The sequence below is a fragment of the Rhinoraja longicauda genome, chromosome 11 (genome assembly GCF_053455715.1).
Source record: "Rhinoraja longicauda isolate Sanriku21f chromosome 11, sRhiLon1.1, whole genome shotgun sequence".
Classification (NCBI taxonomy): Eukaryota; Metazoa; Chordata; class Chondrichthyes; order Rajiformes; family Arhynchobatidae; genus Rhinoraja; species Rhinoraja longicauda.
The window spans coordinates 28,252,144-28,269,600 of record NC_135963.1 but is presented as its reverse complement, the minus strand read 5'-3'; the positions used below and the strand labels follow the sequence as shown (position 1 = coordinate 28,269,600).

At 40.0% G+C, this 17,457-nt stretch overlaps 1 protein-coding gene and 1 long non-coding RNA gene across 5 annotated transcripts in view; one reads left to right on the top strand and one right to left on the bottom strand.

The window, feature by feature from the left end:
• Window positions 1-4,284, bottom strand: part of LOC144598416 (uncharacterized) — a 43,523-nt gene extending 39,239 nt beyond the window's left edge. The window contains exon 1 of one of the 2 annotated variants that reach the window (XR_013547862.1): window positions 4,242-4,284. This is a non-coding gene — a long non-coding RNA (uncharacterized LOC144598416). Of the gene's footprint in view, window positions 1-3,202; window positions 3,300-4,241 lie in introns of those variants that run through there. The other variant, XR_013547861.1, reaches the window with a different exon arrangement.
• The window catches only part of slc5a9 (solute carrier family 5 member 9), a 30,938-nt gene continuing 13,520 nt past the window's right edge, over window positions 40-17,457 (top strand). For 2 of the 3 annotated variants that reach the window (XM_078408574.1, XM_078408573.1), the window contains exons 1-5: window positions 40-815; window positions 1,587-1,658; window positions 3,870-3,974; window positions 6,648-6,812; window positions 11,453-11,558. In XM_078408574.1, coding sequence (XP_078264700.1) covers window positions 711-815; window positions 1,587-1,658; window positions 3,870-3,974; window positions 6,648-6,812; window positions 11,453-11,558 — 553 coding nt within the window. In that variant the 5' untranslated portion in view covers window positions 40-710. Of the gene's footprint in view, window positions 816-1,586; window positions 1,659-3,869; window positions 3,979-6,647; window positions 6,813-11,452; window positions 11,559-17,457 lie in introns of those variants that run through there. The other variant, XM_078408575.1, reaches the window with a different exon arrangement.

Sequence of the window (17,457 nt, the reverse complement as noted above, 5' to 3'; positions counted from 1 at the left end):
AATTTACCTGCATGTGGGGGGGGGGGGGGGGGGGCGAGATGGCTCACTTTGCAGGACTTAATTTCAGAAAAGTCAAAACATTTTTCCCCATGTTCTCTATAAATTATGTACTTAGAAGAGACCATGTGTGGTGATTTTTCTTAGCTGCCAGTTTTATTAACATTTAAAAAAACACAAATTTTTTAATTTTCTACCAGAGATATAAACACCCCGTCATTGAGTATAATGAAAGTGAAAATCAATCGATTTTAGATATGAAGGAAATGATCAAGGCTAAGATTAACATTTCTGCATGGAAGGGGAATAGAACGATGTGGGGATTCAGCAGAATACGGTATGGCTTAAAAGGATTATGAGATCACTGAAAAGTAACTTTTCTTAAAAGTTGAATCAATTTAACTCAGTTACCCGCCCACTTTTAAAAATATTGTCAAGAATAATTTCCTTTTGAAGCTGAAACAAAACCCATTTATCCTCTATAATAAGGAATTGTTTTGCCTGACAGCTGTGTGCAATTAAACAATGGGCTTTTTATGAGAAACTTCAATGTTGGTATTGCTGTCCAGCAAGAGGCTCAGTAGATTAAAAGTCAGTTGTTACATCTTGCCAAACAACTGTACCACCTTACTTTAAAATGTTAATAATTAAATACATCCAAAGTTCAATTTCAAAAGTGTGCAGCTTACCAAATTCAATACTGAGACTACAGAATGGCATCAGCAACTACCCGAGTTTCGAGGCTATTTGCTTTGGAGATACCGGACATCATTGTGATTGTTATTTATTTTGTGTTTGTTATGTGTGTTGGAATATGGGTGAGTTCAGAGTACTTTGGAATAAGCAGTTAGTATGTCAGAGTACCCTTGAACTATGACGTTTCTTTTGCAGAAATGTATAAAATTAATTATGTATCTTCCACATAGCATTTCTCTTTCAGCTTGAAATTATTATCACCTCTGAAATTTAAAGATCCTTTATTTTGAATATTAACTTGTACTATCAATGTACTAAATGATGTTAATTGCCAGACATAAAATTAATTTTGCCTAAAATTGTTTTTATGATAAGTTTAGCTTTTATTTTTATTGCTTATATATCTGGAATTATTTCAATGACATGCCAAAAAAACATTTACTGATTTACTGTGTTACATTCTCAAAACACCATATTGTTAGAGATGATTTATTTATCATATATTCAAAAGTTTGAACTAGAATTAATTTTTGTAACAATGCAGTGAAAATTAAGCTTGTGAAAATGTCATTATCCAACCCCTTTGATTTGGAATTAAGGTAAATATGAAAAATGGGATTACAATATTTTTGATGTTTGTGCTAGTATTAATTTTAGGGCTCATTTGATTAAATGGAAGTTTAACGAAATATAAACTAGATGCTTCTTTATTTTTAATATAAGCTAAAGAAATATTGTAATAATATTGTTTCAAAACAGTTCCTGGTTTCTGAATGTCAAGCCTTCACCATGTTTCAATGACCTTTGTGTCTATAGTTTATTTTTAACTGTTCCATAATTCTTTCACATTTTGGACTTTGATTAAGAGAATTGACACAAATCTTTCTTAATAGTCTTCTGTGAGAGCCAACCGAAACACAGTGGGGGGATATTTCCTTGCTGGAAAATCTATGACGTGGTGGCCTGTAAGTCTATCTACGTAGTTATTTTTTTAAGTAGATTAATACTGGTTGTGAATTAGTGCAATGTTCAGTTAATGATAGTAGTACTTATTTTGTAGTGCTAAATATGTAACTTTTTTAAAGACTTCAGCAAAAATAGACTAACTTTTATGTGCAATATTGTCACGAGTCTTGTAGAATTTTACAAAGATGCAGTAGAGAACGAGACCATTCAGCCCATCAGGCTTGTTCCAGATTCATGGTAAAGATACCCATTTGCTCCCATTTATTGCTCTTCCACAGTGGTTGTAATATTTGAAATCCTGCAGTACTCTGAATTCACTTCATTAAGCAGGGAGAAACTTCAACCCTTCACTTAATAATCTGGAATGCATCCCATTCCAACCAAGCATCATTTCAATTTTTGCCCATTGCGTTCTTATGAATGGCTCCTTTGTTTTTAAGCAATCCAATATTACTATTGCCTCCATTGCTTCTGCATTTGATACCATCTTTTTTAGTGATGACAGTTGCCAAGTCATTGTGCAACATAAATACTCTGTCTCAACAATATAAATGTTACACCGAATCACTCCTTGATTACTGTTTAATGCAGGATAATATATTGTGTTATCCAGTTTTATGCTAACTTTTTGCTCCACTTTTAAATCCTCTGTACTTTTCGATATTCAGCTTTGTTCTCCACTGCATAATGAATCCTGCTTAAGCCTATTTTGGTTTCATTTTGAATTCCTTTTGATACCTATCACTTAATGGCATATTTTTTCCTTCTCAAACATGATTAGATTTATGTCGAATCTTTAATGAAGTGAATCATCACAATTTCATAGGAATAATATTAAACCAAATAAGAAGCCACATTTTTTAATGTTTGTGTTCTTTGGATTTGGCATCACTTGTAAGGCTTTATTGCCCATCCATAATTGCCCATGCACTTAATAAATTGAAGGCCATTTCAGAACCAACAACATGGAATGGATCTGTAACATGCTGGCCAAAATTTTTGAGAGTGGCATTAATGAATTCTATTCATGAATTCCAGTCTATTGGATTATTAGTTTACTATGCCACTGCAATCTTTAAGACATTGGAACAAATGCTTGGACAAAGAGAAATGTGTATAAGAGTGTCTTACATAATAGATAGAAAACTGACTTTTAGGCAGTGGGTCTCCGCTATATTATTATACTTGTATCTGAGCAATTTGTTGATCGCAATGCAATCCAAACCTATTTTAGACTTTTGCATTTGTTTACCTGGTCCTTCATATTTCTGAATTATTCGTTCCTGATGTTAAATTTTCCTAGATTTCTACACTTCTAATATTTCATTAGGAAATCCATTCTCTTGGCAGATCAGTTAAAACCATTTTGCAGATAATACCTCTACGGTGCAGCTATTGATCCCATCTGACTTGATAATTCCCTCAGATATAGTCACCTTGACCCAGCTATCTGAAGCACACCTAAGGCATGTTTCTTTCAAGAACAAATAAATTTATCTTCAGCCTATATACAGCAAAGGGAATAATCTTGAGATATAACTACCTTAAAACTTAGTTTCTAATTCCTGAAAACCTGACTGCAGAACCTCAAAGCTTTTCTGTGACATTAATTCCAATTATTGTGGGCCACTGTATCTGGGTATATTCAGTTTTCACCCACACGACATCCCAATGATGTGCTGACTTCATTTATGCCATCTGCCTGAATAAAGACACAAAAGGTGAGTAATAAAAGAAAATTTGTAGAAATATAGATATCAGATCATTCCAAAGTCTAATTATAAGATTAGTTTTTCTTTTGCAAAGGATCACTACCCACAATCCTGGACTAGACTAGTTTGATATTGCTTTATCAATTAAGCAAATCGTTCGTTGATTTGGCTCTTTTCATTTTCAAGATTAAATGGTCATAAAAGCCAGAAATGCTGACATTGGCACTGGACCTGGCTTCATGATATTGCAAAAATCTGTGGGGATGACAGAAAATAGCTAATACATGGACTCTTGTTTTAATATTGAAGAAATGTAATGTCAGGAATTGTTTAAAATATTCCTTTTATTTGAATAAATGCTTAAGGCTATAATTGTACAATAGAATAATGATATAAGAATGATGCAAGCTCCAGGAATATGCATCTAAAAAGACATTGTTTAACCTTGGAACCAGTTCAAACTCTTTTCTTTGTTTTTCTGTTGTGCTATGTTAACAGATCGGGGCTTCTCTAATGTCCAGTAATGTAGGGAGTGGCCTATTTATCGGTCTGGCAGGCACTGGAGCAGCGGGAGGCATGGCTGTTGGTGGTTTTGAATGGAATGTAGGTTTGTTTGACATTGTAATTTGGAAACACTCCAACTGAAAATCAGCACGTTATGTTTTTAGTCATTCGGTCATCCATTGTACTCATGATGTTCAAAATCTGCCCACCAAAAGTGAAATTTCTGCAAACTGCAGCCAATTGCTGATTAAAGATTCGCAGCCACAAAACTAAATACTGAATAATTAATCATACAATAATATTTTTGTTACTTTATGCCCTTGTCATGATATGATGGTAAATTGCATTAGTAAATTGCGTACCTACCTTAGAAATGACACTATTTTCCCTTAGTACTGTGTTACTTGCATTGCAGAATGTACAAACAAATCAAAATGGAATTTGAACCTTTACGTTTTGCTTGCAGAGGTTGTGAAAATCCTCGTGTACTGTAGTGTAATCCTATCCTATCAAATGCATGGCAAAATACCAAAATTAATTATTTCAACTCAATATTCAGAAGTGTATCTTAAAAAAGAATTGTGACTAATACACCAAGGCTATGCCACTCAAGTTTGTAAGGGGGTGGGGGTGGGGGGGATAGGCAGCGGCATAAATATGATAGGTGCCACTAATAAAGTTGAAATCTATGGCTAATTGCTGACAACTTAGTTCTGTTTTAGATTATTCTGCCGCTGAGAAAACAGGAATAAAGGCAACCATTTCCAAATATGTTAAAATCATGAAGACATTTTATTGACTGGATGCGAAGAGCCAGTTTTCATTTCTTAATTATTTTTAAAAATGCCTTTATTTGTGTGTTAAGTTTGGAAATGGGAAATAATAAGGAAGGTGTATTGAACACTATGATCTTGCAATGGAAATCATGCTCAACTGTTCCATTTGCAAGGGCCAAAGGAACAAAAGCAGGTTTTAAGGGTTTGCAGAAGTGAAGAGAAAATGGGTGAGGGCATTCATGCCTGATGTCACCCTTCCTTCCCTCCAATCTACAATAATCATTTTCAGTAAGGGGAATACTTAGACATGTTCATTTTATATTTAATTATCCCAGCTCAATCTAATTACCTAAGCAACAGCGAGGATGATTGCTGAGTAAGGGGAGACACACTGTTCTTCGGCTCAGTGCCTCAGTAGAACAAAAAATGTAAAGAAAGTTCACCAGAACATTACCAGGATTGAGGGACTTCTATGTTAAGGATCTATTGAAGTAGTCATGTCAATCTCCTTTGAAAAAAGAGTAAGTGAAGAAGTGACCTCATTAAGATTTTTAAGATGACAAACTATTTCATTAGAACCAATGGGGAGAATTCCTCTGAGTGATTGGATCAATGACCAGAAGTCGGATTTAAAATCTAGAGATGAGATGTTTTTTATTTGGGGGTGGTCAGGAGCAATGAAGGTTTGCAACAAAAAGTTGATGAAAGTTCGATCTAAATAATTTTAAAGTGGAGTGCAGCCAACATGGGAGGAGTTGGCTGCGCCTAACGGCTGCGGCTCTCTGGCAGTCTGTTGTCTTTTTTTCTTTTTTTTTGTTTGTGTCGGTGTTGGGATGGTTTTTGTTTCTGTTTTTGGCTGTGTATGTGTGGTGGGGGGGTGGGGGGTGGGGGTGTGGGGCGGGGGGGAAACCTTTCTTTTATTAGGTCTCTTCCCCGGAGCGCAGCTCGCCCGCGGGGCCTTCCATCGCCCGGCGCGGCTCGGCAGCGGGACTTAACATCGCCGGCGCGGCTCGGCCGCGGGACGTTTCAGTGCCCTGTGCGGCTCGGCCGCTGGACTTAACATCGCCCGGTGCGGCCGCGGGACGTTTCAGTGCCCGGCGCGGCTTGGCCGCTGGACTTAACATCGCCCGGTGCGGCCGCGGGACGTTTCAGTGCCCGGTGTGGCTTGGCCGCTGGACTTAAAACATCGCCAGCGCGGCTTGGCCGCGGGACGTTTCAGTGCCCGGTGCGGCTCGGCCGCTGGACTTAACATCGCCCGGTGCGGCCGCGGGACGTTTCAGTGCCCGGTGCGGCTCGGCCGCTGGACTTAACATCGCCCGGTGTGGCCACGGGACGTTTCAGTGCCCGGTGCAGCTTGGCTGCTGGATTTAACATCGCCAGCGCGGCTCGGCCGCGGGACATTTCAGTGCCCGGTGCGGCTCGGCCGCTGGACTTAACATCGCCCGGTGTGGCCGCGGGACGTTTCGGTGCCCGGGTCGGCTCGGCCAGGGGGCCTTCCATCCCCTTGCGGGGGCTGTGCGTGTCGTTTGCCTCGGTAGGGGTCGAGCTACCTGTCCGTGGGTGCGGGGGGAAGAGAGGGGAAGTTTTGTTGCCTCCATCACAGTGAGGGGGTGTTTGGAGTCACTGTGATGGATGTTTGTGTTGGGGTCGGGTGTCCTGTGTTCTTTTCTTTTTTGCTGTGTTTTGTGTGACTGCTGAAATTTCGCTCGGTGTTGTGCCGAGTGACAATAAAGTGTTGTTATGTTATGTTATGTTATGAAATAGTGATTAAGGATAAGAAACTAGTAGGGTTATGGTGGAAAAGCAAGAACAGGGAATTAAGCATGACGATTCTTTTGAAGTCATCCGAAAACAAAATGAGCTCAAGTTTCCATTGTTTTACATAACATTTTTTAATAATCACTTGCCAGGAATTAGTCTAACTTTTCACATCAGTTTTTCTGAATGTGAGGAGTAATGCGACTTGTCCTCTAATTACATATATTTTTTATTTTAGGCTACATGGCTTCTTGTCGCCCTTGGTTGGATATTTGTACCAGTGTACATTGCTGCTGGTGTGGTCACTATGCCTGAGTATTTGCAGAAAAGGTTCGGAGGACAAAGAATCCAAATCTACATGTCCGTACTATCTTTAATCTTGTACATATTTACTAAAATATCGGTAAGTAGGAGAGGTGTTAGAAAGCTTTTAGCCCATTGCTATCAGTGCCTTAAACAATTGTATAAACAATCAAAATATGAATTTAGTGAACATCGTTCAGTGGTGTTGAAGTGTGCATAACTCTGGAAAAAGTTTTTCTTCATTTAATATATAAATTTCTTCATTTTCACCATCCACGAAGGTCAGCTCACCCTTCAACATGTTGCTTGATGTATGATTATTGTTTTGAAAACCTGAAGCAGAGTAAAATACCTCTGAATGTCAGTTGAATAAGAGCATGGTTCACATTCATGGGAAGAAATGGTCAATCTATGAATCATATAAATGGACTTTATAGTGCAGAGAGCAAATAACTAGAACACTCGTCAGTAAATACAAGCTGCTACAGACTAAATACATAATTTACATGTATATAAATAATTTCTATATATTTTTTGTGGTATCTTTATCCACAGTGACTATATGGGTGATTAATAGACAATAGGTGCAGGAGTGGGCCATTCGGCCCTTCGAGCCAGCACCGCCATTCAATGTGATCATGGCTGATCATTCACAATCAGTACCCCATTCCTGCCTTCTCCCCATACCCCCTGACTCCGCTATCATTAAGAGCTCTATCTAGCTCTCTCTTGAAAGCATCCAGAGAATTGGCCTCCACTGCCTTCTGAGGCAGAGAATTCCACAGATTTACAACTCCCTGAGTGAAAAGGTTTTTCCTCATCTCCGTTTTAAATGGCCTACCCCTTATTCTTAAACTGTGGCCCCTGGTTCTGGACTCCCCCAACATTGGGAGCATGTTTCCTGCCTCTAACATGTCCAATCCCTTAATAGAAACATAGAAACATAGAAAATAGGTGCAGGAGTAGGCCATTCGGCCCTTCGAGCCTGCACCGCCATTCAATATGATCATGGCTGATCATCCAGCTCAGTAGCCTGTACCTGCCTTCTCTCCATACCCCCTGATCCCTCTAGCAAAAAGGGCCACATCTAACTCCCTCTTAAATATAGCCAATGAACTGGCCTCAACTACCTTCTGTGGCAGAGAATTCCACAGACTCACCACTCTCTGTGTGAAGAAATGTTTTCTCATCTCGGTCCTAAAAGACTTCCCCCTTATCCTTAAGCTGTGACCCCTGGTTCTGGACTCCCCCAACATCGGGAACAATCTTCCTGCATCTAGCCTCTCCAACCCCTTAAGAATTTTATATGTTTAATAATTTTAATAATCTTATATGTCTCAATAAAATCCCCTCTCAACCTAAATTCCAGTGCATACATGCCTAGTCGCTCCAGTCTTTCAACATACGACAGTTCTGCCATTTCGGGAATTAACCTAGTGAATCTATGCTGCACTCCCTCAAAGGCACGAATATCCTCCCTCAAATTTGGAGACCAAAACATGCACACAGTACTCCAGGTGCGGTCACACCAGGGCCCTGTACCATTGCAGAAGGACCTCTTAGCTCCTATACTCAACTCCTCTTGTCATAAAAGCCAACATGCCATTAGCTTTCTTCACTGCCTGCTGTACCTGCATGCTAACTTTAAGTGACTGATGAACAAGGATACCCAGATCTCTTTGTACTTCCCCATTTCCTATCTTGACACCATTTAGATAATAATCTGCCTTCCTGTTCTTACCACCAAAGTGGATAACCTCATTTATTCACTTTAAACTGCATCTGCCATGCATCTGCCCACTCACACAACCTGTCCAAGTCACCCTGCATCCTCATAGCATCCTCCTCACAGTTCACACTGCCACCCAGCTTTGTGTCATCTGCAAATTTGCTAATGTTACTTTTAATTCCTTCATCTAAGTCATTAATGTATATTGGAACTAGCTGCGGTCCCACCACCGAGCCTTGCGGTACCCCACTAGTCACTGCCAGCCATTCTGAAAGGGACCCGTTAATCCCTATTCTTTGTTTCCTGTCTGCCAACCAATTTTCTATCCATGTCAGCACCCTACCACCAATACCATGTGCTCTAATCTTGCCCACTAATCTCCTATGTGGGACCTTATCAAAGGCTTTCTGAAAGTTCAGGTACACTACATCCACTGGCTCTCCCTTGCCCATTTTCTTAGTTACATCCTCAAAAAATCCCAGAAGATTAGTCAAGCATGATTTCCCCTTCGTAAATCCATGCTGACTCGGAACGATCCTGTTACTGCTATCCAAATGTTCCGCAATTTCTTCTTTTATAATTGATTCCAGCATCTTCCCCACCACTGATGTCAGGCTAACTGGTCTATAATTTCCCATTTTCTCTCTCCCTCCTTTCTTAAAAAGTGGGATAACATTAGCTACTTCCACTTTGACAATTTCTGACAACTCGATTAACCGTGTGTTAAGTGAGCTACACTCATTCTGATCCAGAAAAGAAGAGTGCAATTCACACCCCTTACCAAGTTATCCTAGGCTAAGTTTTGGATGTAGTCAACAATGATTTTTAAAAAGGAGCACATTTCTACAAATCATTCTCATAATCTTGCTCTATAGAAAGTAAAATTGCCAAGTGTTCCTGAATCTTATATTGTCCTCAAAATGGCAGAGAACTACAATAATTTTCCTGATTTCCAGGGGACAGGGTGGCATTACATATGTAATTCAGCACTTTTATAACCTATTTATCTATAAGCTTTTTATGTCATAGAATGCCAGTCATTAATCCTTAAATTGATATCAAAGAATTGAGTGATGACACAAATCTTGCCCAGGTAAAATAAACCATCTTATACAAATTACACATTATAAAGCAATAGTAAATATCAATTAATTTCAGGATTTAGTGAGGAATTATTTTTTAGGGCATCATCTAATATATTTGATTAGGGTTTCTCCTTGTAATCATTCTGTATTCAGTAGCTTAACAAGTTTGGCACTAATGCAATATTTATGAACCTTTTTATGTCCAACTCCTGGCGTGACATCGGGAACAATCTCTGGGATGGCCGGACTTTCATATGAGGAAAGACTGGATAGACTAGGCTTGTACTCGCTGGAATTTAGAAGACTGAGGGGGGATCTTATAGAAACATATAAAATTCTTAAGGGGTTGGAGAGGCTAGATGCAGGAAGATTGTTCCCGATGTTGGGGGAGTCCAGAACCAGGGGTCACAGCTTAAGGATAAGGGGGAAGTCTTTTAGGACCGAGATGAGAAAACATTTCTTCACACAGAGAGTGAGTCTGTGGAATTCTCTGCCACAGAAGGTAGTTGAGGCCAGTTCATTGGCTATATTTAAGAGGGAGTTAGATATGGCCCTTTTTGCTAAAGGGATCAGGGGGTATGGAGAGAAGGCAGGTACAGGCTACTGAGCTGGATGATCAGCCATGATCATATTGAATGGTGGTGCAGGCTCGAAGGGTCGAATGGCCTACTCCTGCACCTATTTTTTATGTTTCTATGTTTCTATGACATCAATCGCCTTGATTTCTCTATTCCCCTCCGATACTCCAATCTTGCCCCCTCTGAACGCACAGCCTTCCGCTCACTTAGCAAAAATCGCTTATGTTGCTATTAAACCCACCAACGAGGGAGGTGCTGTTGTAGTCTGGCAGGCTGACCTGTGTTGAGGCCAGGCGCCAGCTCTCAGACACCTCCCTATATCTGCCCTTGACCCTGACCCCACTGATGAGCACCAGCCCATCATCTCGCAAACTATTTCTGATCTCATCGCCTCTGGCAATCCCCCCTCCACAGCCTCCAACCTTATCATTTCCCAGCCCCTCACTGCCTACTTATATCTCCTCCCCAAAATCCACAAACAGGACTGCTCCAGTAGACCCACTGTCTGCCTGCTCCTGCCTCACTGAACACATCTCCACATAGCTTGATTCTATCCTATCCTCCCTTGTCCAGGCCCTTCCTACCCACGGCCAAGACACCTTCAACTCTAACTTTCGATTTCTAGCCCCCATTGCCTCATATTCACCATGGAGGTCCAGTCCCCCCACAACTCCATCCCCCGCCATGGTCTCAATGCCCTTCGTTTCTTCCGCCATCAGAAGGACAATCAATATCCCTTTACTAACACTCTCTTCCACCTAGCGGTACTTATCCTCACCTTGAGCAACTTATCTTTTGACTCCCACTTTCTCTAAGTTAAAGGTGTAGCCATGGGCACTCACATAGGCCCCAGCTATGCCTGCTTTTTTTGTTGGTTATGTTTTAACCACCCTTGTTTCAAGCGTGCACTGGCCCTATCTCCCAACTCTTTCTCCGCTACATTGACGACTGCATCAGGACTGCCTATTGCACCTGTGCAAAACTTGGGGCTTTCATTAACTTCACCACTGCGCTCAAATTCATCTGGATCATCTCTGAAACCTCTCTCCTCTTTCTTCATCTATCTGTCTCCATCACATGCTATCGACTAACATCTATTATAAACCTACTGACTCCCACAGCTATCTGGACTACACTTCCTCCCGCCATCCATGTTCTCCAGAGATGTTGGCTGGCATGATGAGTTACTCCAGCACTTTGTGTCCTGCAGTATTTTCACCATTTCTTTGATTTTATATGGTTTCCTCGGTCCCTTTCATGTTTTTGTGGTGTATCTATCTCTATTAAGTAGATTAGTTACGTAAGTTATAGATTATTGTTCATGTGTTATTTATATTCCTTCTTTCAGACTGACATTTTCTCTGGAGCACTGTTTATCCAGGTCTCACTGGGTTGGAATCTCTACATTTCTACAGTAACTCTCCTGGCAGTGACTGCTATTTTCACAATAGCTGGTAACTACACAACTTTCACCTTTTGAAAATATGAGCAATGCAGTATTACTGTCACATCGTTACGCATCTCATCAACCAATCACTTTTAGTGAGAGGATTGCTTCTACTTTTGAGTCTGGAATTACTAATAGCCAAGAGAGCACGTAATTGATCTAAAAATGTATGGGGCTGTTAGTAATATATCGCTTTTATGGCTTACAGTAAACAAAGAGTTGGATCAATGGGTCATTTTATGACTGGCATTTAGTGGTTAGTAGGATGACATGGATGGGTGTTAGAGTCTTAAGTGTTCTCTATATGAATGACTTGTACGATGGCCAAGTGTAGAGTCACCGGACTTGTTGACAATACAAAGATAGCTGGGTAAACAGAGCAGGTTGTGGAGAAAAGGAGTCTGGAAAGCGATACAAGTAGGTTAAGCGGGTGGTTTGGAAGTTGGTAGATGAAGATGGCATGCAAAACGTGAGGTTATCTGCTTTGGCAGAAATAACGAAGAAACAAAACATTGGTATGTAGAGACCTGGGATTCCTCGCACATAAAATGCAAAAGGCTAGCATATAGATAAAGCAAGTAAAACGGACAGCTAATGATTTTGTGTAAAGGATGTGGAGTATAAAACCATGGAAGTTTTGATATAAGTTTACAGAGCACTGCTGAGACCACACCTGGCGCATTGTGTACAGGTTTGGAGCAAAATATTTGCAGAAAATTACACATGGTTGATAGCTGGAATGAAGAGGTTGTGAAAGTTGGGCCATTTCAAATTGAAATTTAGAAGAATGATTCTCAGCGGTTTGACAGGGTGGCTGCTGAGAAAATGCCACTGCGAGTCGGATTATCTAAAATTGGAAGGCATAGTTTCAAAATAAAGGATCGCTCATTTAAGTGGGCATGAGGAAGATTTCTTCTCTGAGTCCTGACTTTTTGGAATTCTATACCCCAGAGGGCTGTGGAGATGAAGTAATTGAATATATTGAAGATGGGGGTCAATGAATATTTGAACTGGCTAGGGATTTGCGAAAGTGTGTGGGAAACTGACTGGTGAAACCGACTCGGTTGATCAAATCCTAATCCTTCTGTTCTTCTATTTTTACCAACCTGTATGTAATGTTCTATATATATCCACGGAGAAAGGTTCAAGGAAACTTTATGTTTGCTGTTCCTTTATGCTCAATGTAAGATCAGAAACTCTCATTGGAGAGAAGTCCTTTATTCCATTGCAAACAGTGATTGCAACACTTGCATGGAGACTCATGTTGGCGATTTGTTTATAGTATCTATGTCAACAGAAAAAATATTATCAAAAAAGGAATTATTAAACCAAGAAAGAAAATAAATATCTTAGCCAGTTATTGTGAAATAAAATCACTGATCCAGACAATAAATTCTTGTCTAAAGAACCATAACCAACTCTTTCTTTACCTTGAAATAGCTACCGATTACGAGTTCTCTCAAGTGATGTTTATTTGGACATTTCTTTAAAAAGTTAATCATGCAGGATTAATTCACTTCTAATGTATTCTTGAAAATCATTGGAAACAACAGTTAGAACATCGACAATGCATCTTCTGTTCTATCTCTCTTGTCATGGCCTTGAAATTGTTACTTTGTGCTGACGATGTTTGCCCGTTATGAATTGACAACCAGTTCAGTCATCTGCAAGAAATCACATTAGCCTTTATATGGAATTAGTTCAAAAGGATTTTCTCCATGGAAAGGGCACATTTTCACATCAAGGGAAGATTTCATATGGTAGAACTCTCATCTCTTTACATCCAGACACTGCTTACGAGTTTCAGTAGACTCAAATACTGAATCAGGAGTTATGAAATTTGTATTAATGTTTGGTTAAATTCTGTTACGTGACACTAAAACCGTAATCTAATCTTGTGTGGTTGAACATATCAATGAATATATGAAGAGCAAAGTTGGGGCACTCAGCCCCTTGAGCTTATTCCACTATTCAGTAAGATCATGGTTGATTGTAATTTCAAGTCTACATTTCTGTCTACCACCAATAACATAGAACAGTGCAGCACAGGAACAGGCCCTTCTGCCCACAGCATTTGTGCCAGCCATGATGCCAAGCCAAACTGATCTCATCTCCCTGATGAGATGATCCATATCCTTCTATTCCCTGCACTTCCGTATGCCTATCTAAAAGCCTCTTAAACGCCACTATTGTATCTGCCTCCACCACCAACCCTGGCAGTGTGTTCCAGGCCCCGCCATTTGCTGTGTAAAAAAAAAACTTGCCCCGCACATCTCCATTAAACTTTCCCTCTCTCACCATATAGCTATGCCCTTTCGTGTTAACATTTCCACTCTGGGGGAAAAGGCTCTGACTATCTAGCCTATCCATGCCTCTCATAATTTTATACACCTATCAAGTCTCCATTCAACCTCAAGTTCCAGAGAAAACAATCTAAGTTTATCCAACCTCTCCCTGTAGCTGAAACCCTCTAATCCAGGTAGCATTCTGGTAAATCTCCTCTATAGCCTCCATATCCTCCTTGTAATTGGGTGACCAGAATTACACGCAATACTCCAAAGGTGGCCTAACCAAAGTCCAATAGAGCTGCATCATAACTTCCTGACTCTTCTATTCAATGCCCCTGGCAATGAAGGCAAGTATACCGTACACCTTCTTTACCACTGTATCTATTTATGCTAGCACCTTCAGTGAGCAATGAACTTGGACTCCAAGATCCCTCTGCACATCAATGCTATGAAGAATCTTGCCATTAATGGTTTACTGACTCCTTACATTTAATCTTCCAAAGTGCAACACCTCACACTTGCTTGGGATAAACTCCATCTGCAATTTTGCCACCCATTTCTGTAGCCCATCTGTATAGAGTCATAGAGTGATACAGTGTGGAAACAGGCCCTTCGGCCCAATTTGCTCACACCAGCCAACATGCCCCAGCTACAATAGTCCCACCTACCAGCATTTGGCCCATATCCTTCTAAACCTGTCCTATCCATGTATCTGTCTAACTGTTTCTTAAATGTTGGGATAGTCCCTGCCTCAACTACCTTCTCTGGCAGGTTGTTCCATACATCCACCACCCTTTGTGTAAAAAAGTTACCCCTCAGATTCCTATTAAATCTTTTTCCCTTCACCTTAAACCAATGTCCTCTGGTCCTTGATTCACCTACTCTGGGCAAGAGACTACCTGACATATTCCTCTCATGGTCTTATACACCTCTATAATATCACCCCTCAGCCTCCTGAACTCCAAGGAATAGAGCCCCAGCCTACTCAACCTTACCCTATAGCTCACATCCTCTTGTCCTGTCAACATTCTCGTAAATCTTCTCTGTAACCTTTCCAGCCTGTCAACATATTTCCTATAAACTGGTGCCCAAAACTAAACACAATACTCTAAATGCGGCCTCACCAACGTCCTATACAACTGCAACATGACCACCTAACTTCTATACTCAGTACTCTGGCTGATGAAGGCCGATATGCCAAAAGCCTTTTGACCACTCGATCTACTTGCGACTCCACCTTCAAGGAACTGTGCACCTGCACTCTTAGATCCTCTGCTCTACAACCCACTGTGTAGGTTCTACCCATGTTAGACTTCCCAAAATGCAACACCTCACATTTCTCTGCAGATACCTTGCTGTATCTACTGACAGCCTTCCTCGCTGTCTGCAACTCCTCCAATTTTAGTGTTGTCAGCAATGATACTGTGAGCCAACATTAGTCAGATTAAAACCCCTTTGGTTTCTATTGTCAGTGAAGAAAGGAAAAACCCTATGGAGTGATGTCATGAAAAGTAGATATTTTGAAGAGATTTATTTAAGTATACATACGATTGAAGTTTTAAAGGATTCGTAAATCTAAAGGAAGTAGTGCAATAATTACTAGTGTATAACATTCTAACTTTGAATAGGGGTGACTCTCAATCGGATGTTTAAATTTTGAACAGTTTAGAGTCAAACAGAAAAAAAACTCTTAACAGATTTTTCTTCTTTTTAATGATAATGCTCAACAAATCAGGCAACATCTTTGAAGGGAGGAAGGTATTTGATTTGAAACATCAGCACTTTCCTCCACACAAATATTACCTGACCTGCTGAACAGAATTTTTCTGTTTTATTTCAGATTTCTGGTACCCACTGTGTTTGGAAAATCGTAGCTAATTTTGAAACTAATTTGAAATTTAAAAACAAAGACAAGAATATCAAATAGAAGAAAAACATGTGAATCAGAATAAATGAAGACAAGGGATGTTCACAAGACTCAGACACAAGAAACTGCAGATGCTGGACGAGTCAGGCAGTATCTCTGGGGGACATGGATAGATGATGTTTTGGATCGGGACCCTTCTTCAGACTGATTGTTGCAGAGGAGGGAAAGTTGGAAAGGAGGTAGGAGCAGGACAAAGCCTAGCATGTGATAGTTGAATTCAACTATCCAGTCTGAAGAATAGTTAGGTGACGTTTCCACCTGAAACCTCAGCAATCCATGTCCTCCAGAGATGCTGCCCCTGACTCGCCTGAGTTACTCCAGCACTTTGTGTTCTTGTTGGGACTTAGTAGAATAAAAAATGAAAGCTAGTGGGCTGCAACTAATGCTGTTGATTTGCTGCGGCATTTTCTAAATTGTGATCCATGGTATACTAAGTTGAACCTACACATTTTGGACACCAACCCATTGTACAAATTGAGACTTTCACTTCAACATTGGTATTATCATTGCCTATATAAGGATAGAGAAATAAATAAAGTTGTTAGTGGTATGTTAACATATTCACTTCGTTTCTTGAAATCCTTAGAATTGCCATGATACTCCATTGAAATTTGTGTCTCATTCTCAGTGTATTTTCAATTTAAATTGGTTTACATTTGGCAATTCACAAACTAAATTAGACATCCTAATAAGATTCTAAATGCAAGTAGAATTTCATCCATATATTGCCATTTTTGCAACTATGTTCAGCATTGAGAACTTTTTTTGATCAATATATTGCCATGGCTATGCAGTGATGCAGAGATTAACATGCATTTGATTCTTTGCTCTCCTCACGTGATGATTTCAGGATTAAAGGCCATTAGAATCAGGGGAAAACCTAGGCAAAAAAATGAATGGATGAGTCACTCTGAGACAATTCTCTAACAAGCAATTTGAGAAATTCATAGAAAAAGAGTGGTAGCAAATTTTCAGGTTGGAGCCGAAGAGAAAATCGAATTTTAGACTATTTTATCAGGAATGCAATGGAATGCCATCCATCTGCCTAGATGATTGCAGTTCCAACAACTCACAAGAAGCTCAACAATGTGGAGGACCAAGCAGCCCCCCTAACCATTATCATATATATTTACTGTTTAGCTACCGATAACCGTGACTGCAATCTCCACCATCTGTAAAATGTTCTGCAGTGGCATATGGCTTATCTTCTACTACTTATCAAACCCACTATAACATAAAAAGATAAAGACATAAAAAATATTTGAGAATACCACCAACTCTGAGTTTTCCACAAGTCACATACCTTCCTAACGTGGACATTTATTGTTAGTCTTTCATTATCATTGGTTCAAAGCCATAGTGCATCCCACCTCACATGAGCACATTTTCAAATGTTGTGAGAAACAACCAATAAACACAGGCCTCGCCATGAACATTAACCTCGTATGAATGAGTAAAACATTTATCAGAGGCAGAATGGAGATCTAGTTATGTTCAGCAAATCAGCTACTGATTTGCCATCAGTATTGGCAAAGGCCATAGGGTTTATAAAGAGTGATGTAAAGAAATGGTTGAAGAAGAATCTGGAAGGCCTGCTTCTCTTCTGTATGACTCTGTGGATCATTTCAAATGGGAAATCTGTGCTGCAGTCTTGAAGAATCTTTGAACAATTTCTAGACATAAATGAACTT